Below are 23875 nucleotides of genomic sequence, written 5' to 3'. Positions count from 1 at the left end.
TGAGAGCCAGCAGGAGGTGTATACTGCAGGGGAGGAGCTGGGAGCCAGCAGGAGGGTGTATACTGCAGGGGAGGAGCTGAGAGCCAGCAGGAGGGTGTATACTGCAGGGGAGGAGCTGAGAGCCAGCAGGAGGGTGTATGCTGCAGGGGAGGAGCTGAGAGCCAGCAGGAGGGTGTATGCTGCAGGGGAGGAGCTGAGAGCCAGCAGGAGGGTGTATACTGCAGGGGAGGAGCTGAGAGCCAGCAGGAGGGTGTATACTGCAGGGGAGGAGCTGGGAGCCAGCAGGAGGGTGTATACTGCAGGGGAGGAGCTGAGAGCCAGCAGGAGGGTGTATACTGCAGGGGAGGAGCTGAGAGCCAGCAGCAGGCTGTATACTGCAGGGGAGGAGCTGAGAGCCAGCAGGAGGGTGTATACTGCAGGGGAGGAGCTGAGAGCCAGCAGGAGGGTGTATACTGCAGGGGAGGAGCTGGGAGCCAGCAGGAGGGTGTATACTGCAGGGGAGGAGCTGAGAGCCAGCAGGAGGGTGTATACTGCAGGGGAGGAGCTGAGAGCCAGCAGGAGGGTGTATACTGCAGGGGAGGAGCTGAGAGCCAGCAGGAGGGTGTATACTGCAGGGGAGGAGCTGAGAGCCAGCAGGAGGGTGTATACTGCAGGGGAGGAACTGGGAGCCAGCAGGAGGGTGTATGCTGCAGGGGAGGAGCTGAGAGCCAGCAGGAGGGTGTATGCTGCAGGGGAGGAGCTGAGAGCCAGCAGGAGGGTGTATGCTGCAGGGAAGGAGCTGAGAGCCAGCAGGAGGGTGTATGCTGCAGGGGAGGAGCTGAGAGCCAGCAGGAGGGTGTATACTGCAGGGGAGGAGCTGAGAGCCAGCAGGAGGGTGTATACTGCAGGGGAGGAGCTGAGAGCCAGCAGGAGGGTGTATACTGCAGGGGAGGAGCTGAGAGCCAGCAGGAGGGTGTATACTGCAGGGGAGGAGCTGGGAGCCAGCAGGAGGGTGTATACTGCAGGGGAGGAGCTGAGAGCCAGCAGGAAGGTGTATACTGCAGGGGAGGAGCTGAGAGCCAGCAGGAGGGTGTATACTGCAGGGGAGGAGCTGAGAGCCAGCAGGAGGGTGTATACTGCAGGGGAGGAGCTGAGAGCCAGCAGGAGGGTGTATACTGCAGGGGAGGAGCCGAGAGCCAGCAGGAGGGTGTATACTGCAAGGGAGGAGCCGAGAGCCAGCAGGAGGGTGTATACTGCAGGGGAGGAGCTGAGAGCCAGCAGGAGGGTGTATACTGCAGGGGAGGAGCTGAGAGCCAGCAGGAGGGTGTATACTGCAGGGGAGGAGCTGAGAGCCAGCAGGAGGGTGTATACTGCAGGGGAGGAGCTGAGAGCCAGCAGGAGGGTGTATACTGCAGGGGAGGAGCTGAGAGCCAGCAGGAGGGTGTATACTGCAGGGGAGGAGCTGAGAGCCAGCAGGAGGGTGTATGCTGCAGGGGAGGAGCTGAGAGCCAGCAGGAGGGTGTATGCTGCAGGGGAGGAGCTGAGAGCCAGCAGGAGGGTGTATACTGCAGGGGAGGAGCTGAGAGCCAGCAGGAGGGTGTATACTGCAGGGGAGGAGCTGAGAGCCAGCAGGAGGGTGTATGCTGCAGGGGAGGAGCTGAGAGCCAGCAGGAGGGTGTATACTGCAGGGGAGGAGCTGAGAGCCAGCAGGAGGGTGTATACTGCAGGGGAGGAGCTGAGAGCCAGCAGGAGGGTGTATGCTGCAGGGGAGGAGCTACTCTTTCTGTGTTTACTTAGTGTCCTCCTAGTGGCAGCAGCATAACACCCACGGTCTGTGTCCCCCAATGAGGCGTAGGAGAAAACTGATCAAACCGTCGTCTGATCCAAAAATGGTACCAAATAACGGCTACAGCCAAAAACCAGCCCCCACACAGCGCCATCCGCAGGAACTAAAAACGTCATGAGCCTCGGAGAACGATGACATGATCCACATTTTCACCATAGTGGTCTAGAAGGAAAAAAAAACCAATGCCGACCTGTTCAGGAAGAAGACCCCCCGGATCATCTCGTAGGGGTTGGAGCGCGTCCTGGCTCTTCTCATCTCTTCACCTTCCAACTCATCAAACGCACTCTGCAGGGAGAAGAGCAGAAGTCTGGTTACACGGGAGAAGAGCGGAAGTCTGGTTACACGGGATAAGAGCGGAAGTCTGGTTACACGAGAGAAGAGCGGAAGTCTGGTTACACGGGATAAGAGCGGAAGTCTGGTTACACGGGATAAGAGCGGAAGTCTGGTTACACGGGAGAAGAGCGGAAGTCTGGTTACACGGGAGAAGAGCGGAAGTCTGGTTACACGGGGGGAATAGCAGAAGTCTGGTTACACGGGGGGAATAGCAGAAGTCTGGTTACACGGGGGAACAGAAGTCTGGTTACACGGGGGAACAGAAGTCTGGTTACACGGGGGAACAGAAGTCTGGTTACACGGGGGAACAGAAGTCTGGTTACACGGGGGAACAGAAGTCTGGTTACACGGGGGAACAGAAGTCTGGTTACACGGGGGAACAGAAGTCTGGTTACACGGGGGAACAGAAGTCTGGTTACACGGGGGAACAGAAGTCTGGTTACACGGGGGAACAGAAGTCTGGTTACACGGGGGAACAGAAGTCTGGTTACACGGGGGAACAGAAGTCTGGTTACACGGGGGAACAGAAGTCTGGTTACACGGGGGAACAGAAGTCTGGTTACACGGGGAACAGAAGTCTGGTTACACGGGGGAACAGAAGTCTGGTTACACGGGGGAACAGAAGTCTGGTTACACGGGGGAACAGAAGTCTGGTTACACGGGGGAACAGAAGTCTGGTTACACGGGGGAACAGAAGTCTGGTTACACGGGGGAACAGAAGTCTGGTTACACGGGGGAACAGAAGTCTGGTTACACGGGGGAACAGAAGTCTGGTTACACGGGGGAACAGAAGTCTGGTTACACGGGGGAACAGAAGTCTGGTTACACGGGGGAACAGAAGTCTGGTTACACGGGGGAACAGAAGTCTGGTTACACGGGGGAACAGAAGTCTGGTTACACGGGGGAACAGAAGTCTGGTTACACGGGGGAACAGAAGTCTGGTTACACGGGGGAACAGAAGTCTGGTTACACGGGGGAACAGAAGTCTGGTTACACGGGGGAACAGAAGTCTGGTTACACGGGGGAACAGAAGTCTGGTTACACGGGGGAACAGAAGTCTGGTTACACGGGGGAACAGAAGTCTGGTTACACGGGGGAACAGAAGTCTGGTTACACGGGGGAACAGAAGTCTGGTTACACGGGGGAACAGAAGTCTGGTTACACGGGGGAACAGAAGTCTGGTTACACGGGGGAGAAGAGAAGACGTCTGGTTACACGGGATTAGCACAAGTCTGGTTACACGGGAGGAGCAGGTCCACTGAGGATGTGCAGCACGCCGTGAGCCGCCATGTGCACCTGTGTACCGTCCCGGTGGTGCACACATATCCTGCACAGGAGCAGTACAGGGGCAGTATGACAGCTCACGTAACGTTCCCAGCTTGTTGTCAGGGGTCAGAAGATCACAGGCCGCAGATTAGAAAGTCTGCACGCACGGCTGTAAAGTCTTCACGTAGATGACAGGGTGGAAGGGTTCACACCTTGCACTCCAGGAGACTTCTGAGAAGGGGCTCTCGGCAAAACTCAGTCTCGTCGTCGATGATCTCCTTCCTCTGAAACACAAGATGGAGTAACAAGCATTAGTCGCTGGCAGTACTGACCGGGGAGTGGGTCACTTATTATATTCCTTACTGACGTATTTTTAGTCACCAGCGCCCGTAAATTCAGAGTCACCCTAATAAACCGTACGTAATTCAGAGAGGAGACGACTATCGCCTGCATGTCGCATCGCTTCTTACCGGGGCCAGGACCGTGCCGTCCGCCATCAGGTGACCTATGATAGGATCGGTCCGGTTTTGCTTTGTAATCATATTCTGATACCTGTGTATAATCCTGTGAGATCAAATGACCCTGGCAGAAAACGAACCATGCCACGTAGTAAGAAGATGGGTATTTGTGCCCCCTGGTACTTTATATAGGGGCTACTGAGATATAGCGTAATGCAGTGATGTCGGTGCCAGCCGCCGCCACGCTCCGCAGCAGTGCATGCAACACACCGATTAGTTAGGCTTAATCTCATGGATTTATCTTGGAGACATAGAAATGTCTTAATAAATATTAAAGGTGTTGATAAAAATGACACGGGCCTGCATTCTAGCAATGGGCGAGACTCACAGCTCCCGCACCCCGACCTGTATCATCATTGTGATGATTTCCCGCTAGCTCTCAGGATGGAAGCCTCGCTGTACTGCTGCGGTGTCGTCTGCGGTGACGCATTATGGAGGATGACGCAAACACAAGTGGCATATTCCCACCGGTTGCCATCTTTAACCCTTCTAACACCGGACAGTTATTGGTGGGTTGTTGTTTTTTTCATAGTTTACTTTTTTCCTTGCTTTCTTACAACAGCCATAACTTCAAGTTTTGATTTCACGATATTCATGGTGCAGTAAAAATTACCAGAAAACCTGATTCTCCAGGTCTGTACGATTACGGAGATACCAAACTTATCAGGTTTTTATGTATACTTTACTGGCTAAAAACAAAAATTGTGAACTTTGTATAATAAAAAAAAACAAAAACAAGAAATTGGTTTATCATTGCTTTCTGAAACCTGGAAACTTTTTATTTTTCTTGTTATTGTGCACCGAACGGTCGTTTTTACTGATACCATTTTGGGGTGGATATGATGTTTTGATCGTTTTAGATTTCATGTTTTGTAGGAAGTGCAGCGACCAAAGAACAGCAATCCCGGCATTTCATCTTTACTTTTCTTTTTATCGTTTAATATCCAGCTGAAATCATTTTATATTTTGAGATCGGAATTTTACAGACGCAGCAAAAACAAAAAAGGGTTGGTTGTTTTTTATTTATTTTTGAACAGGTAAAACTTTTTATATTTTTTAATTAATTTTTTTTTTAGTCTCTTTAGCCTATTTGAACCTGCAATCTCTTGTTCTGGTTCTGTAATACCGCATTATATAGTGTAAGTGACATTTTCCTGTGAAGCCCTATGGCAGCCATGATGGCCTTCCGCAGGACCCAGTGGCTGCCATGGTAAGAATGCCGAGGGGGGGTAAAGAGGTCAGGAGCAAAAAAACAAAAATCCACAGTGTTACACACATCCCGGTTCTGTCATATTTTCTACCCCTTGTTCACATACCCGTCCTTTCCTTCGCTCGTGGTTTTGTTGCCATCAGTCGGATCGACAATGTGCACACTCTAATACGACTGTCCGGTTCCGTATCGCGCTGATTGCTGCGGCTCCTTACCTTGCCCACAGTCATCCAGTCAGACAGCTCGTCAGCGTCAGGGATCTCAGTGCTGCATTCGGGGAACCAGTCCACTTCTTCATACGCTGTGGCCTGGAACATCAGAGAGCAGGTTGGGTCTCCCCGTGGACCAGCGCTCGTGTGTGCCCTCCACGTCCTCCCTGCTTACCTCAGGCATGTCCCTCCAGTCTATGTTCAGCTCTTTCTCAAACCCCTTCAGGATCAGTCCAAGACCCCTGCGGCCCTTCTGCTTCGAGGTCTCCACAATCTCTTTTCGCCCTTGTCCGAACTTGCCCAAACCTTCTCCCTCACGAAAACCCATCTTTGCCTGATAGAAGAAAGAAAGAAGAGTGAGTGACATCCCAGACCCAAGAGCTGTCAGGGGGCATCAGTTGTCGGGGGGTATCGGTCTCTATGACGGTGAGTCAGACCCACACACTATGTAGACAGACGCGTCCCTGGGTCAGATCTTCCTGGCAGTCAGTCTGTATGCGGAGACATGCTGTCTAATGGAGCTCGTGATGTCTCTGGTTTTCACTGTCTTGGCCAAGAGGGAGGCGTCTTACACCAACCATTGCCAGACGATTCCTTCTGTCTCCCAGATTTATCACAATGACGTCGGGTGAAAGGAGAAAATCCTCATCACACGGCCTGACGGACCCCTCATGGACTGGCCCCATTCTGGCCTTGAGGGGAGCAGCCTCTCCCAATTCCTTCTTTACTTTCTGGCAGTCACAGCATTTTATTCTTCTATGACGCTTTCATTGATCGTTACAATCCTTAATGATTTATTTGTGTCCATTGACGATTTATTTTGCAGTTTGTGGTGCTAGAAATTTCCTGCACTGTCAATGACTTCATACTTTGAGATGTGAGGTGCACTGACCATTCAGAATTATTTCTGACCTGATATAGACTTAAAGGGCGATTCCTGTTTTCAGATATGGTTCTATAGCGCTTGTAAATACAAGCCATTATGCAATTTACTGTTAATTAAAATTTGCAGTCGTTCTTGAGATTAACATTTTTTCTACTGTTTACAACTTGTTGCCTAGGAGACCGACCACCGCTGTTTAGCTTGTTAGCACTTCGATGAAGCGGGTTGGGATTAGGAGATAACAGAGCACTCCAATAACACCAAGGAGCTTCAGAGCAGCACTTACAAGCTCAATAGAAAAGAGTTTGTAAGAATTGCACATGTTTGGTAACTGCTGCATTACAGCAGTGGTCAGTCTCCAAGGCCACAACCTTTAAACAGATGTTAACTAGTGATGAGCGAGTATACTCGTTGCTCGGGTTTTCCAGAGCACGCTCGGGTGTCTTCCGAGTATTTGTTAGTGCTCAGAGATTTAGTTTTTATCTCCACATCTGCATGATTAACAGCTATTAGCCAGCTTGATTAGGGTGGGGATTCCCTAGCAACCAGGCAACCCCCACATGTTCTCAGCCTTAATCATTCAGCTGCGGCGATGAAAACTAAATCTCCGAACAGTCATAAATACTCGGAGGTCACCCGAGCAACGAGTACATTCGCTCATCTCTAATGTTAACTGAAGACCAGATGCAAATTTTAATAAACTTGTAAAAGTGTTTGTTTTTTCACGACTTATCCAACAACATCCACCTATGAAGATGGGAATAGCCCTTTAAAGGAGATGGCGGGAGTCCAGGTCCCGAGACTCCTAATGTTCTGCTGCTCTGACAGCCGCAGTCTGTGGGGTCTTAGGACCCCGATCCCCCGTCCACCAGCACCGATCAGAAGCACGAAGAATAAAATACTGAAATAATAAAGAAAAATGCTGCTTTTATATAGAGATCTTCCGTAATGCTTTTTTTGCATTTTTAAGTAATCCCTGCAGGTGAATTCTCTAATTTTCTTCTTTTAAAATGTGTTTGTATTGAAATATTTTCCGAAATTTACAAGAAAAACAAATACACCGAGATACGTCACCGTCCGAGTTGGGCAGGGTAAAAAAAAAAAAACAGTCTTGGGTCTAATTCCCTGTCTTGGCTACTGTGTTCTCGCAAAGTTCAGTTGTGCATGAGAAGGATTGGGCCGAGAAAAGGGAAAAGAAAACCTCACACACCTACCAACATGTAACCCAAAGAATGGGGCATGACATATACAAGAGGGTAGAGAACATTTTCGCCTGTCATCTGAACCACCAGGACTTTGCTGCTATTAATCAGTGCGTTCTCCCCCCGACTCTAATTTCGGAGGCCCCTGTCAGTCTCATGCACCGGTGAGGCGCCCTCCTGCCCATTTTTTTTTTTTTTTTTTTTTTTTAATTGCAGGTGTTTATGGCGTCATAATGAACTTTTACCTTCTCACTCCGGTGTCTATGATAGACTATAATTACTTGGCGTATATCTTAGGCTCCTTTCACACAGCGTTTATGACCACGTTCATTAGCCCCATCAAGGCTTGCACCCAACCCCCCCCGCAAAATGGGATTCGAACGCATGCGCCAATGGGGCCACCGACTAGAATAGTGCCTACAGAGTCGAGGTGCGCTCTGACATGCATCATTTTCGGGAACATACGCCTTCTGGAGGCGGACGCTCAGATGCAGCCTTCTATGTCTGGCGGTCCGCCTCTAGTAGGTCTAAACACCCGAAAGCTATGCATGTCAGAGCGCACGCCGACTCTGTGGCACCATTATAGTCCATGGCAACGTTGGCGTACACCTTTGAATCTGGTTTTGCTGGGGAATTTGGACGTAAGCCCCGAAGAGACCAACGAACGTGGAGAAAAACACTGTGTGAAAGGAGCCTTGCATTGCACACTGGCACGGTATCTCAAGAAACAGACCGAGCAGATCCTTTTCCAAGAAACATTTCTGCAAATCGACAGTTACCATGAGCTTCTGCGAGACGCTGTTAAACATGGCGTAACGAGAAGACGTTCCCTCCGTCAGGGGATCTGACGCACTCTCTTTATCCCCAGTCCCGAAAACTGGTCTCTTCTCATCAGTGTCGCTGTCGGAGCCACTCGTGGAAGACTCTGAGGAGAAAAAAGAAAAATTAGTATTTATGGGAAGAATCTTCAGTGACAAGTGAAGTGGAGGTGACACCAACATCGGACTGTCAGAACCCACTGCGGCTCCCCGTGAGGTTGTCACACTCTAGAGCCCGGGGACGACATTATTACCAATTTACACCTTTAATTCTCACTAGCAGAAATCTCCTCAATGATCCTCCACAATAATCGCTATTACAAAGAATGAAACACTTCTATCAGAAAGACAAAAAATCCCATTTACAGCCGGAAACTGGAGTAGTGATAACTGGTGCGCCCCCGGTGGTCCTGGTTTCTGCCATTCCGGGTCCTTCACGGGTGGTCTGTAGTTGGTGGCAGCTATACTACACTATACTATAGTGTTTCCTCTGCATCTACTCTGTCCCCTCTATAATTTGTAAAGTGCTGAGGAATATGTTGGCGCTATATAAATAAAAATTATTATTATTACTATTATCTACTCTGGCTGCGTGACAAGTGTAATCAGTCAGGTGAGAGGCTACCGGGATACCCCCCTATCACATCCCTCACAGTCTCGGGCTTACCTTGGGTGCCATGATTGCTGTACTGGGTGTCATCATCAGAGGTCGAGCTCAGGTTGAGGCCAAGCTCTTCAATACGTTTTTTCTGTCGGCTTTGAGTGCTGATCTGGAGCTCTCGCTCCGCGCGTCGCTTCATTCTCAATTCTAAGACAGACAAGCACAAACCTATAAGTAAACACAACAATCAGTGACTCTGGACCTGGGCCGTTATAGAGCAGTGAACAGGGGGATCAGTTGTAGGATCGCCAGTGAAGACATCTATGGCATTTAACAGGATATACGAGATCTATCTGATAGGTGCGGATCCCACCTCTATGGCAAGCACCTATTTCCTGATCAAGGGTCCGAGGAAGCCACACATGGAAGTGACACAAACAACAAAAAATGCTTGCGCGGCCAATTCCCAAAGCAAGCCATGCACGGTCACCTCCACAGTCACTTTGTCTCTCCATGGGAGGGACTGCAGTTGGGGACCCTCTGGAAATTGCTGAGGGTCCAAGTGGTGGGTTCTGCATCTATCAGGCATATGACAGATGTAACTGGCTCAGAGGCTCCTTGATATAAACTGTTTGCACATAAATGCCTTAAATCTCCATCAAATAAAATGTGGGACCACCTGGCAGCAAAGCGATCAGCTCATCATTCGGGGACGGGTTATCTGCACAGACGTTCTCTAGACCGGAGAAAACCTGTGAGAAGCCTATCTGTGTACACCTGTGTCCCGTTTTTGCTTTTGAATGCGGTGGATGATTCACCTCTTTTTCTTTCATTTGAACACTGAACAAGAAATTGTTCTTATTGAGGGCCGAAGGTTCTTGTTTCAGTCTCCTTGGATTTTTTCCTTCAGAGAACAAAATTCCATTTTCAGTGAGCACCCCTATATCCCAAATACTGTTTAAAGTGAATCAGCCACCCCTTTGGACAAACCTAAGGATACAGGTACAACTATTGTAGGTATTCTAGTACCTGTATGTCCATAGTAATAGCTTCGGTACGTCCAAGAGGGTGACAGATTCCCTTTAATAGTGGAGGGAGCTGCAACTTTCTCTTGCGTTTTATATTCTCATTATTTCTACTTATTAACAATTATTGGATACTTATCCTGACTTAGTCTCTCAAGGTTTGTTACAATGTATCAGCATAAGTAATGGACAATGCTCACATCAGCAGCACAGATCTGGAGCAGCACTTACCTGCACCATCACAGGTCAGGTCAGCTCTGACCACTTACATAAAGCCTCTAGTGGGCGCTATACTCACCGAGGGGACGGGCAGCGACTCAGGAGCTGATGGAAGACCCCGAGGACATGGACTCAGGTCATCTCCAGCGTGTCAGGGCGGAGCGCTGTGCGAGACATAAAAGAACAAGGAGGTCGGACTGAATTCACAGAAAGAAGGTAAAAGAACAAATACCCGATATTACATAATCATTCACCAATACACTACATCATCCACATATGTAGACTGCACAGGAAATACGCCTTAAATAGAAAGGAAGAAATGGACTTTATGGTAATAAAACATTTTCTCATCACTTTCATTGTGGGACACAGAGACATCGGGTTACAACAGCCGCTGCTAGGAGGTGAACACGATGCAGTAAAGAGGTTGTACCAAGTTTGAAAGCTCCTCTATCCATGGAATAGGGGATAACTACCCGATCTTTGGGGGTCGCACTGTCAGGACCTCCATGAATGCAGAGAACCAGGGTGTTCAGGGGCCCATATGTATGGAGAGGTGGCGGATCAAGTGCAAGTCCGCTGCATTCACACTCTATGGATGACTGCAGATCACACGCGCAGATCACACGCGCAGATCACACGCGCAGATCACACGCGCAGATCACACGCGCAGATCACACGCGCAGATCACACGCGCAGATCACACGCGCAGATCACACGCGCTGCCCTCGGCTGCTCCTCAGCACTGATAATAAACATGGAGCGTAGGAGTAGGATGTAGGAGAGCACGATTTAGGCACTGTATATAGAGGTAATACACTGTATATAGAGGTATATGTACAGTATACAGGGGGAATACACTGTATATAGAGGTATATGTACATTATACAGGGGGATACACTGTATATAGAGGTATATGTACATTACACAGAGGGAATACACTGTATATAGAGGTATATGTACATTATACAAAGGGAATACACTGTATATAGAGGTATATGTACATTATACAGGGGGGATACACTGTATATAGAGGTATATGTACATTATACAGAGGGAATGCACTGTATATAGAGGTATATGTACATGATACAGGGGGAATGCACTGTATATAGAGGTATATGTACATTATACAGGGGGAATGCACTGTATATAGAGGTATATGTACATTATACAGGGGGGATACACTGTATATAGAGGTATATGTACATTATACAGGGGGGATACACTGTATATAGAGGTGTATGTACATTATACAGAGGGAATTCACTGTATATAGAGGTATATGTACATTATACAGAGGGAATACGCTGTATATAGAGGTATATGTACATTATACAGAGGGAATGCACTGTATATAGAGGTATATGTACAGTATACAGGGGGATACACTGTATATAGAGGTATATGTACATTATACAAAGGGAATACACTGTATATAGAGGTGTATGTACATTATACAGAGGGAATTCACTGTATATAGAGGTATATGTACATTATACAGAGGGAATACGCTGTATATAGAGGTATATGTACATTATACAAAGGGAATACACTGTATATAGAGGTGTATGTACATTATACAGGGGGATACACTGTATATAGAGGTGTAAGTACATTATACAGGGGGAATGCACTGTATATAGAGGTGTATGTACATTATACAGAGGGAATTCACTGTATATAGAGGTATATGTACATTATACAGGGGGAATACACTGTATATAGAGGTGTATGTACATTATACAGGGGGATACACTGTATATAGAGGTATATGTACATTATACAGGGGGATACACTGTATATAGAGGTGTATGTACATTATACAGAGGGGATACACTGTATATAGAGGTATATGTACATTATACAGAGGGAATACGCTGTATATAGAGGTGTATGTACATTATACAGGGGGAATTCACTGTATATAGAGGTATATGTACATTATACAGGGGGATACACTGTATATAGAGGTGTAAGTACATTATACAGGGGGAATGCACTGTATATAGAGGTGTATGTACATTATACAGAGGGAATTCACTGTATATAGAGGTATATGTACATTATACAGGGGGATACACTGTATATAGAGGTGTAAGTACATTATACAGGGGGAATGCACTGTATATAGAGGTATATGTACAGTATACAGGGGGAATACACTGTATATAGAGGTATATGTACATTATACAAAGGGAATACACTGTATATAGAGGTGTATGTACATTATACAGGGGGGATACACTGTATATAGAGGTATATGTACATTATACAGCGGGGATGCACTGTATATAGAGGTATATGTACATTATACAGAGGGAATACGCTGTATATAGAGGTGTATGTACATTATACAGGGGGAATTCACTGTATATAGAGGTATATGTACATTATACAAAGGGAATACACTGTATATAGAGGTATATGTACAGTATACAGGGGGATACACTGTATATAGAGGTGTATGTACATTATACAGAGGGAATACACTGTATATAGAGGTGTATGTACATTATACAGGGGGAATGCACTGTATATAGAGGTGTATGTACATTATACAGAGGGAATTCACTGTATATAGAGGTATATGTACATTATACAGGGGGATACACTGTATATAGAGGTGTAAGTACATTATACAGGGGGAATGCACTGTATATAGAGGTGTATGTACATTATACAGAGGGAATTCACTGTATATAGAGGTATATGTACATTATACAGGGGGATACACTGTATATAGAGGTGTAAGTACATTATACAGGGGGAATGCACTGTATATAGAGGTGTATGTACATTATACAGAGGGAATTCACTGTATATAGAGGTATATGTACATTATACAAAGGGAATACACTGTATATAGAGGTGTATGTACATTATACAGGGGGGATACACTGTATATAGAGGTATATGTACATTATACAGCGGGGATGCACTGTATATAGAGGTATATGTACATTATACAAAGGGAATACACTGTATATAGAGGTGTATGTACATTATACAGGGGGGATACACTGTATATAGAGGTATATGTACATTATACAGCGGGGATGCACTGTATATAGAGGTATATGTACATTATACAGAGGGAATACGCTGTATATAGAGGTATATGTACATTATACAAAGGGAATACACTGTATATAGAGGTGTATGTACATTATACAGAGGGAATTCACTGTATATAGAGGTATATGTACATTATACAGGGGGGATACACTGTATATAGAGGTATATGTACATTATACAAAGGGAATTCACTGTATATAGAGGTATATGTACATTATACAGGGGGGATACACTGTATATAGAGGTATATGTACATTATACAAAGGGAATACACTGTATATAGAGGTATATGTACATTATACAGTGGGGATGCACTGTATATAGAGGTATATGTACATTATACAGAGGGAATACGCTGTATATAGAGGTATATGTACATTATACAGCGGGGATGCACTGTATATAGAGGTATATGTACATTATACAGAGGTAAAACACTGTATATAGAGGTATATGTACATTATACAGAGGGAATGCACTGTGTATAGAGGTATATGTACATTATACAGCGGGGATGCACTGTATATAGAGGTATATGTACATTATACAGGGGGATACACTGTATATAGAGGTATATGTACATTACACAGAGGGAATACACTGTATATAGAGGTATATGTACATTATACAGGGGGATACACTGTATATAGAGGTATATGTACAGTATATAGAGGTAATACACTGTATATAGAGGTATATGTACAGTATACAGGGGGAATACACTGTATATAGAGGTATATGTACATTATACAGGGGGATACACTGTATATAGAGGTATATGTACATTATACAGGGGGAATGCACTGTATATAGAGGTATATGTACATTACACAGAGGGAATACACTGTATATAGAGGTATATGTACATTATACAAAGGGAATACACTGTATATAGAGGTATATGTACAGTATATAGAGGTAATACACTGTATATAGAGGTATATGTACAGTATACAGGGGGAATACACTGTATATAGAGGTATATGTACATTATACAGAGGGAATGTACTGTGTATAGAGGTATATGTACATTATACAGCGGGGATGCACTGTATATAGAGGTATATGTACATTATACAGAGGGAATACGCTGTATATAGAGGTATATGTACATTATACAGCGGGGATGCACTGTATATAGAGGTATATGTACATTATACAGGGGGGATACACTGTATATAGAGGTATATGTACATTATACAGGGGGAATACACTGTATATAGAGGTATATGTACATTACACAGAGGGAATACACTGTATATAGAGGTATATGTACATTATACAGAGGGATACATTGTATATAGAGGTATATGTACATTATACAGGGGGATACACTGTATATAGAGGTATATGTACATTATACAAAGGGAATACACTGTATATAGAGGTATATGTACATTATACAGAGGGAATACGCTGTATATAGAGGTATATGTACATTATACAGGGGGGATACACTGTATATAGAGGTATATGTACATTATACAAAGGGAATACACTGTATATAGAGGTGTATGTACATTATACAGAGGGAATTCACTGTATATAGAGGTATATGTACATTATACAGAGGGAATACGCTGTATATAGAGGTATATGTACATTATACAAAGGGAATACACTGTATATAGAGGTGTATGTACATTATACAGAGGGAATTCACTGTATATAGAGGTATATGTACATTATACAGGGGGGATACACTGTATATAGAGGTATATGTACATTATACAAAGGGAATACACTGTATATAGAGGTATATGTACATTATACAGGGGGAATACACTGTATATAGAGGTATATGTACATTATACAGAGGTAAAACACTGTATATAGAGGTATATGTACATTATACAGAGGGAATACGCTGTATATAGAGGTATATGTACATTATACAGCGGGGATGCACTGTATATAGAGGTATATTTACATTATACAGAGGTAAAACACTGTATATAGAGGTATATGTACATTATACAGAGGGAATGCACTGTATATAGAGGTATATGTACATTATACAGGGGGGATACACTGTATATAGAGGTATATGTACATTATACAAAGGGAATACACTGTATATAGAGGTATATGTACATTATACAGGGGGGATACACTGTATATAGAGGTGTATGTACATTATACAGAGGGAATTCACTGTATATAGAGGTATATGTACATTATACAGAGGGAATACGCTGTATATAGAGGTATATGTACATTATACAGGGGGGATACATTGTATATAGAGGTATATGTACATTATACAGGGGGATACCTTGTATATAGAGGTATATGTACATTATACAGAGGGAATGCACTGTATATAGAGGTATATGTACATTATACAAAGGGAATACACTGTATATAGAGGTGTATGTACATTATACAGAGGGAATTCACTGTATATAGAGGTATATGTACATTATACAGAGGGAATACGCTGTATATAGAGGTATATGTACATTATACAGGGGGAATGCACTGTATATAGAGGTATATGTACATTATACAAAGGGAATACACTGTATATAGAGGTGTATGTACATTATACAGAGGGAATTCACTGTATATAGAGGTATATGTACAGTATACAGGGGGAATACACTGTATATAGAGGTGTATGTACATTATACAGGGGGAATACACTGTATATAGAGGTATATGTACATTATACAGGGGGAATACACTGTATATAGAGGTATATGTACATTATACAGGGGGAATGCACTGTATATAGAGGTATATGTACATTATACAGAGGGAATACACTGTATATAGAGGTATATGTACATTATACAGCGGGGATGCACTGTATATAGAGGTATATGTACATTATACAGGGGGATACACTGTATATAGAGGTATATGTACATTATACAGGGGGATACACTGTATATAGAGGAATGGGTACATGATACAGGGGGAATGCACTGTATATAGAGGTATATGTACATTATACAGGGGGAATACATTGTATATAGAGGTGTATGTACATTATACAGGGGGGATACACTGTATATAGAGGTATATGTACATTATACAGAGGGAATACATTGTATATAGAGGTGTATGTACATTATACAGGGGGGATACACTGTATATAGAGGTATATGTACATTATACAGAGGGAATACACTGTATATAGAGGTATATGTACAGTATACAGGGGGATACACTGTATATAGAGGTATATGTACATTATACAGAGGGATACATTGTATATAGAGGTATATGTACATTATACAGAGGGAATACACTGTATATAGAGGTATATGTACATTATACAGAGGGAATGCACTGATATAGAGGTATATGTACATTATACAGAGGGAATACACTGTATATAGAGGTATATGTACATTATACAGAGGGAATTCACTGTATATAGAGGTATATGTACATTATACAGAGGGAATACACTGTATATAGAGGTATATGTACATTATACAGCGGGGATGCACTGTATATAGAGGTGTATGTACAGTATACAGGGGGAATACACTGTATATAGAGGTATATGTACATTATACAGCGGGGATGCACTGTATATAGAGGTGTATGTACAGTATACAGGGGGAATACACTGTATATAGAGGTATATGTACATTATACAGGGGGATGCACTGTATATAGAGGTATATGTACATTATACAGAGGGAATGCACTGGATATAGAGGTATATGTACATTATACAGAGGGATACATTGTATATAGAGGTATATGTACATTATAGAGGGAATGCACTGTATATAGAAGTATATGTACAGTATATAGCGGTAATACGCTGTATATAGAGGTATATGTACATTATACAGAGGGATACATTGTATATAGACGTATATGTACATTATACAGAGGGAATGCACTGTATATAGAGGTATATGTACATTATACAGAGGGAATTCACTGTATATAGAGGTATATGTACATTATACAGCGGGGATGCACTGTATATAGAGGTATATGTACATTATACAGGGGGGATACACTGTATATAGAGGTATATGTACATTATACAGCGGGGATGCACTGTATATAGAGGTGTATGTACAGTATACAGGGGGAATACTGTATATAGAGGTATATGTACATTATACAGGGGGATACACTGTATATAGAGGTATATGTACATTATACAGAGGGAATGCACTGGATATAGAGGTATATGTACATTATACAGAGGGATACATTGTATATAGAGGTATATGTACAGTATACAGGGGGATACACTGTATATAGTGGTATATGTACATGATACAGGGGGATAGACTGTATATAGAGGTATATGTACATTATACAGGGGGAATACGCCGTATATAGAGGTATATGTACATTATACAGAGGGAATGCACTGTATATAGAAGTATATGTACATTATAGAGGGAATGCACTGTATATAGAAGTATATGTACAGTATATAGAGGTAATACGCTGTATATAGAGGTATATGTACATTATACAGAGGGAATGCACTGTATATAGAGGTATATGTACATTATACAGGGGGAATGCACTGTATATAGAGGTATATGTACATTATACAGGGAGGATGCACTGTATATAGAGGTATATGTACAGTAAACAGAGGGATACATTGTATATAGAGGTATATGTACATTATACAGAGGGAATGCACTGTATATAGAGGTATATGTACAGTAAACAGAGGGATACATTGTATATAGAGGTATATGTACATTATACAGGGGGAATGCACTGTATATAGAGGTGTATGTACAGTATACAGGGGGAATACACTGTATATAGAGGTATATGTACATTATACAGGGGGAATGCACTGTATATAGAGGTATATGTACATTATACAGAGGGAATGCACTGTATATAGAGGTATATGTACAGTATACAGAGGGAATACATTGTATATAGAGGTATATGTACATTATACAGGGGGAATACACTGTATATAGAGGTATATGTACATTATACAGGGGGAATGCACTGTATATAGAGGTATATGTACAGTAAACAGAGGGATACATTGTATATAGAGGTATATGTACATTATACAGGGGGAATGCACTGTATATAGAGGTGTATGTACAGTATACAGGGGGAATACACTGTATATAGAGGTATATGTACATTATACAGGGGGAATGCACTGTATATAGAGGTATATGTACATCATACAGAGGGAATACACTGTATATAGAGGTATATGTACAGTATACAGAGGGAATACATTGTATATAGAGGTATATGTACATTATACAGGGGGAATGCACTGTATATAGAGGTATATGTACATTATACAGAGGGAATACACTGTATATAGAGGTATATGTACAGTATACAGAGGGAATACATTGTATATAGAGGTATATGTACATTATACAGGGGGAATACACTGTATATAGAGGTATATGTACATTATACAGAGGGAACGCACTGATATAGAGGTATATGTACATTATACAGAGGGAATACACTGTATATAGAGGTATATGTACATTATACAGGGGGGATACACTGTATATAGAGGTATATGTACATTATACAGGGGGAATGCACTGGATATAGAGGTATATGTACATTATACAGAGGGATACATTGTATATAGAGGTATATGTACAGTATACAGGGGGATACACTGTATATAGTGGTATATGTACATGATACAGGGGGATACACTGTATATAGAGGTATATGTACATTATACAGGGGGAATACGCCGTATATAGAGGTATATGTACATTATACAGAGGGAATGCACTGTATATAGAAGTATATGTACATTATAGAGGGAATGCACTGTATATAGAAGTATATGTACAGTATATAGAGGTAATACGCTGTATATAGAGGTATATGTACATTATACAGAGGGATACATTGTATATAGACGTATATGTACATTATACAGAGGGAATGCACTGTATATAGAGGTATATGTACATTATACAGGGAGGATGCACTGTATATAGAGGTATATGTACAGTAAACAGAGGGATACATTGTATATAGAGGTATATGTACATTATACAGGGGGAATGCACTGTATATAGAGGTGTATGTACAGTATACAGGGGGAATACACTGTATATAGAGGTATATGTACATTATACAGAGGGAATGCACTGTATATAGAGGTATATGTACATTATACAGAGGGAATTCACTGTATATAGAGGTATATGTACATTATAGAGGGAATGCACTGTATATAGAAGTATATGTACAGTATATAGCGGTAATACGCTGTATATAGAGGTATATGTACATTATACAGAGGGATACATTGTATATAGACGTATATGTACATTATACAGAGGGAATGCACTGTATATAGAGGTATATGTACATTATACAGAGGGAATTCACTGTATATAGAGGTATATGTACATTATACAGAGGGAACGCACTGATATAGAGGTATATGTACATTATACAGAGGGAATACACTGTATATAGAGGTATATGTACATTATACAGCGGGGATGCACTGTATATAGAGGTATATGTACATTATACAGGGGGGATACACTGTATATAGAGGTATATGTACATTATACAGCGGGGATGCACTGTATATAGAGGTGTATGTACAGTATACAGGGGGAATACACTGTATATAGAGGTATATGTACATTATACAGGGGGATACACTGTATATAGAGGTATATGTACATTATACAGAGGGAATGCACTGGATATAGAGGTATATGTACATTATACAGAGGGATACATTGTATATAGAGGTATATGTACAGTATACAGGGGGAATACACTGTATATAGAGGTATATGTACATTATACAGGGGGATACACTGTATATAGAGGTATATGTACATTATACAGAGGGAATGCACTGGATATAGAGGTATATGTACATTATACAGGGGGATAGACTGTATATAGAGGTATATGTACATTATACAGGGGGAATACGCCGTATATAGAGGTATATGTACATTATACAGAGGGAATGCACTGTATATAGAAGTATATGTACATTATAGAGGGAATGCACTGTATATAGAAGTATATGTACAGTATATAGAGGTAATACGCTGTATATAGAGGTATATGTACATTATACAGAGGGATACATTGTATATAGACGTATATGTACATTATACAGAGGGAATGCACTGTATATAGAGGTATATGTACATTATACAGGGGGAATGCACTGTATATAGAGGTATATGTACATTATACAGAGGGATACATTGTATATAGAGGTATATGTACAGTATACAGGGGGATACACTGTATATAGTGGTATATGTACATGATACAGGGGGATACACTGTATATAGAGGTATATGTACATTATACAGGGGGAATACGCCGTATATAGAGGTATATGTACATTATACAGAGGGAATGCACTGTATATAGAAGTATATGTACATTATAGAGGGAATGCACTGTATATAGAAGTATATGTACAGTATATAGAGGTAATACGCTGTATATAGAGGTATATGTACATTATACAGAGGGATACATTGTATATAGACGTCTATGTACATTATACAGAGGGAATGCACTGTATATAGAGGTATATGTACATTATACAGGGAGGATGCACTGTATATAGAGGTATATGTACAGTAAACAGAGGGATACATTGTATATAGAGGTATATGTACATTATACAGGGGGAATGCACTGTATATAGAGGTGTATGTACAGTATACAGGGGGAATACACTGTATATAGAGGTATATGTACATTATACAGGGGGAATGCACTGTATATAGAGGTATATGTACATTATACAGAGGGAATGCACTGTATATAGAGGTATATGTACAGTATACAGAGGGAATACATTGTATATAGAGGTATATGTACATTATACAGGGGGAATACACTGTATATAGAGGTATATGTACATTATACAGGGGGAATGCACTGTATATAGAGGTATATGTACAGTAAACAGAGGGATACATTGTATATAGAGGTATATGTACATTATACAGGGGGAATGCACTGTATATAGAGGTGTATGTACAGTATACAGGGGGAATACACTGTATATAGAGGTATATGTACATTATACAGGGGGAATGCACTGTATATAGAGGTATATGTACATTATACAGAGGGAATGCACTGTATATAGAGGTATATGTACAGTATACAGAGGGAATACATTGTATATAGAGGTATATGTACATTATACAGGGGGAATACACTGTATATAGAGGTATATGTACATTATACAGAGGGAATGCACTGTATATAGAGGTATATGTACAGTATACAGGGGGATACACTGTATATAGAGGTGTATGTACAGTATACAGGGGGAATACGCTGAATATAGAGGTATATGTACATTATACAGGGGGAATACACTGTATATAGAGGTATATGTACATTGTACAGAGGGAATACACTGTATATAGAGGTATATGTACAGTATACAGGGGGATACACTGTATATAGAGGTATATGTACATTATACAGGGGGAATGCACTGTATATAGAGGTATATGTACATTATACAGAGGGAATACACTGTATATAGAGGTATATGTACAGTATACAGGGGGATACACTGTATATAGAGGTGTATGTAAATTATACAGGGGAGTCCACCACTCCTCTGTGGGTCATTTGCATTTAAGCTGTTCCATCCTGCATGTCTACATGGATAGTCCTTCTCTGAACCCTGCTTATACAGGTATTATACAGATGATCAGGTTTTAAATACATCAGATAGGGATTGCATACATTAGTTAGGACTGCTCTATAAGGGTATACCTTGGCGATTTGGTGGAGCAGCTTAGTATACATTTTTTTGCAAAAAAACGTATCAACTAAATACCCTGTTTTCTTTACATCTTTTGACTAGCACTTGCTTATTACTGTGATTTTTTTTACAACAGAGTATTTTTGACCTCACTGTGCTCTTTTGTGTCTTCAAGTTTTCTGGTGGTGTGAACAGGTTCCTACAGACTTGTTCAATGTGCAAGTGGCCCATGTGTTTCTGGTTCTATTATACAGGGGGAATACGCTGTATATAGAGGTGTATGTACATTATACAGAGGAAATGCACTGTATATAGAGGTATATGTACAGTATACAGAGGGAATACACTGTATATAGAGGTATATGTACAGTATACAGGGGGAATACACTGTATATAGAGGTGTATGTACATTATACAGGGGGAATGCACTGTATATAGAGGTATATGTACAGTATACAGGGGGAATACACTGTATATAGAGGTATATGTACATTATACAGGGGGAATACGCTGTATATAGAGGTGTATGTACATTATACAGGGGGAATGCACTGTATATAGAGGTATATGTACAGTATACAGGGGGAATACACTGTATATAGAGGTGTATGTACATTATACAGGGGGAATGCACTGTATATAGAGGTATATGTACAGTATACAGGGGGAATACACTGTATATAGAGGTGTATGTACATTATACAGGGGGAATGCACTGTATATAGAGGTATATGTACAGTATACAGGGGGAATACACTGTATATAGAGGTATATGTACATTATACAGGGGGAATACGCTGTATATAGAGGTGTATGTACATTATACAGAGGAAATGCACTGTATATAGAGGTATATGTACAGTATACAGAGGGAATACACTGTATATAGAGGTATATGTACAGTATACAGGGGGAATACACTGTATATAGAGGAATGGGTACATGATACAGGGGGGATGCACTGTATATAGAGGTATATGAAGATTATACAGCAGCAATACGTTCTATACACAAACCGCATCATACTATACACAGATAGACAACATCACACAGTGTACACAGAGGAGCCGCCATTACACGCAGGTCACACGCACACGATGCTGCACTGTCGGCTGCTGCGAGCTCAGGTTTCGTTTCCCTGGATGTTTACTCCCTCAGAGCCGGGGTCCTTCCCGCCTCCGGGCGGCATCCAATGACGTCACTGACTGCAGACTCCGCCCTCGGCGCTGTACTAAGTCGTCAGAGGCTGCCCGCAGCGCGCCTGCTCCGAAAATACCGAGCCGTCATCATGTTGTACAGGCGTCTGATAATAGACTGCACATAACCGCATGTAGCTGCACAGGTAGAGGTCCTGCCATCACTATACACAGGTACTGGACCCCATATATCACCATTATTACCTCATATACTATATACACACAGCACTGATCACTATACACAGGTGCTGGACCCCATATATCACCATTATTACCTCATATACTATATACACACAGTACTGATCACTGTACACAGGTACTGGACCCCATATATCACCATTATTACCTCATATACTATATACACACAGCACTGATCACTATACACAGGTGCTGGACCCCATATATCACCATTATTACCTCATATACTATATACACACAGCACTGATCACTATACACAGGTACTGGACCCCATATATCACTATTATTACCTCATATACTATATACACACAGCACTGATCACTATACACAGGTGCTGGACCCCATATATCACCATTATTACCTCATATACTATATACACACAGCACTGATCACTATACACAGGTACTGGACCCCATATATCACCATTATTACCTCATATACTATATACACACAGTACTGATCACTGTACACAGGTACTGGACCCCATATATCACCATTATTACCTCATATACTATATACACACAGTACTGATCACTATACACAGGTACTGGACCCCATAT

General features: G+C 42.2%; 1 protein-coding gene across 5 annotated transcripts in view; it reads right to left on the bottom strand.

The window, feature by feature from the left end:
- The window catches only part of CMTR1 (cap methyltransferase 1), a 54240-nt gene extending 31093 nt beyond the window's left edge, over positions 1-23147 (bottom strand). The window contains exons 1-8 of one of the 5 annotated variants that reach the window (XM_077281996.1): positions 23016-23147; positions 10189-10273; positions 8932-9093; positions 8226-8371; positions 5537-5695; positions 5368-5460; positions 3637-3708; positions 2016-2110 (exon numbers count right to left, since the gene is read on the bottom strand). In XM_077281996.1, coding sequence (XP_077138111.1) covers positions 2016-2110; positions 3637-3708; positions 5368-5460; positions 5537-5695; positions 8226-8371; positions 8932-9064 — 698 coding nt within the window. In that variant the 5' untranslated portion in view covers positions 9065-9093; positions 10189-10273; positions 23016-23147. Of the gene's footprint in view, positions 1-2015; positions 2111-3636; positions 3709-5367; positions 5461-5536; positions 5696-8225; positions 8372-8931; positions 9094-10188; positions 10274-22979 lie in introns of all 5 variants that reach the window. The other 4 variants (XM_077281995.1, XM_077281999.1, XM_077281997.1 and 1 more) reach the window with 4 other exon arrangements.
- Between the last annotated feature and the right edge of the window lie 728 nt (positions 23148-23875).

The sequence above is a fragment of the Ranitomeya variabilis genome, chromosome 2 (genome assembly GCF_051348905.1).
Source record: "Ranitomeya variabilis isolate aRanVar5 chromosome 2, aRanVar5.hap1, whole genome shotgun sequence".
Lineage (NCBI taxonomy): Eukaryota > Metazoa > Chordata > Amphibia > Anura > Dendrobatidae > Ranitomeya > Ranitomeya variabilis.
The sequence above is the reverse complement of the archived record's forward strand: the minus strand, read 5'-3'. Positions and strand labels throughout refer to the sequence as shown.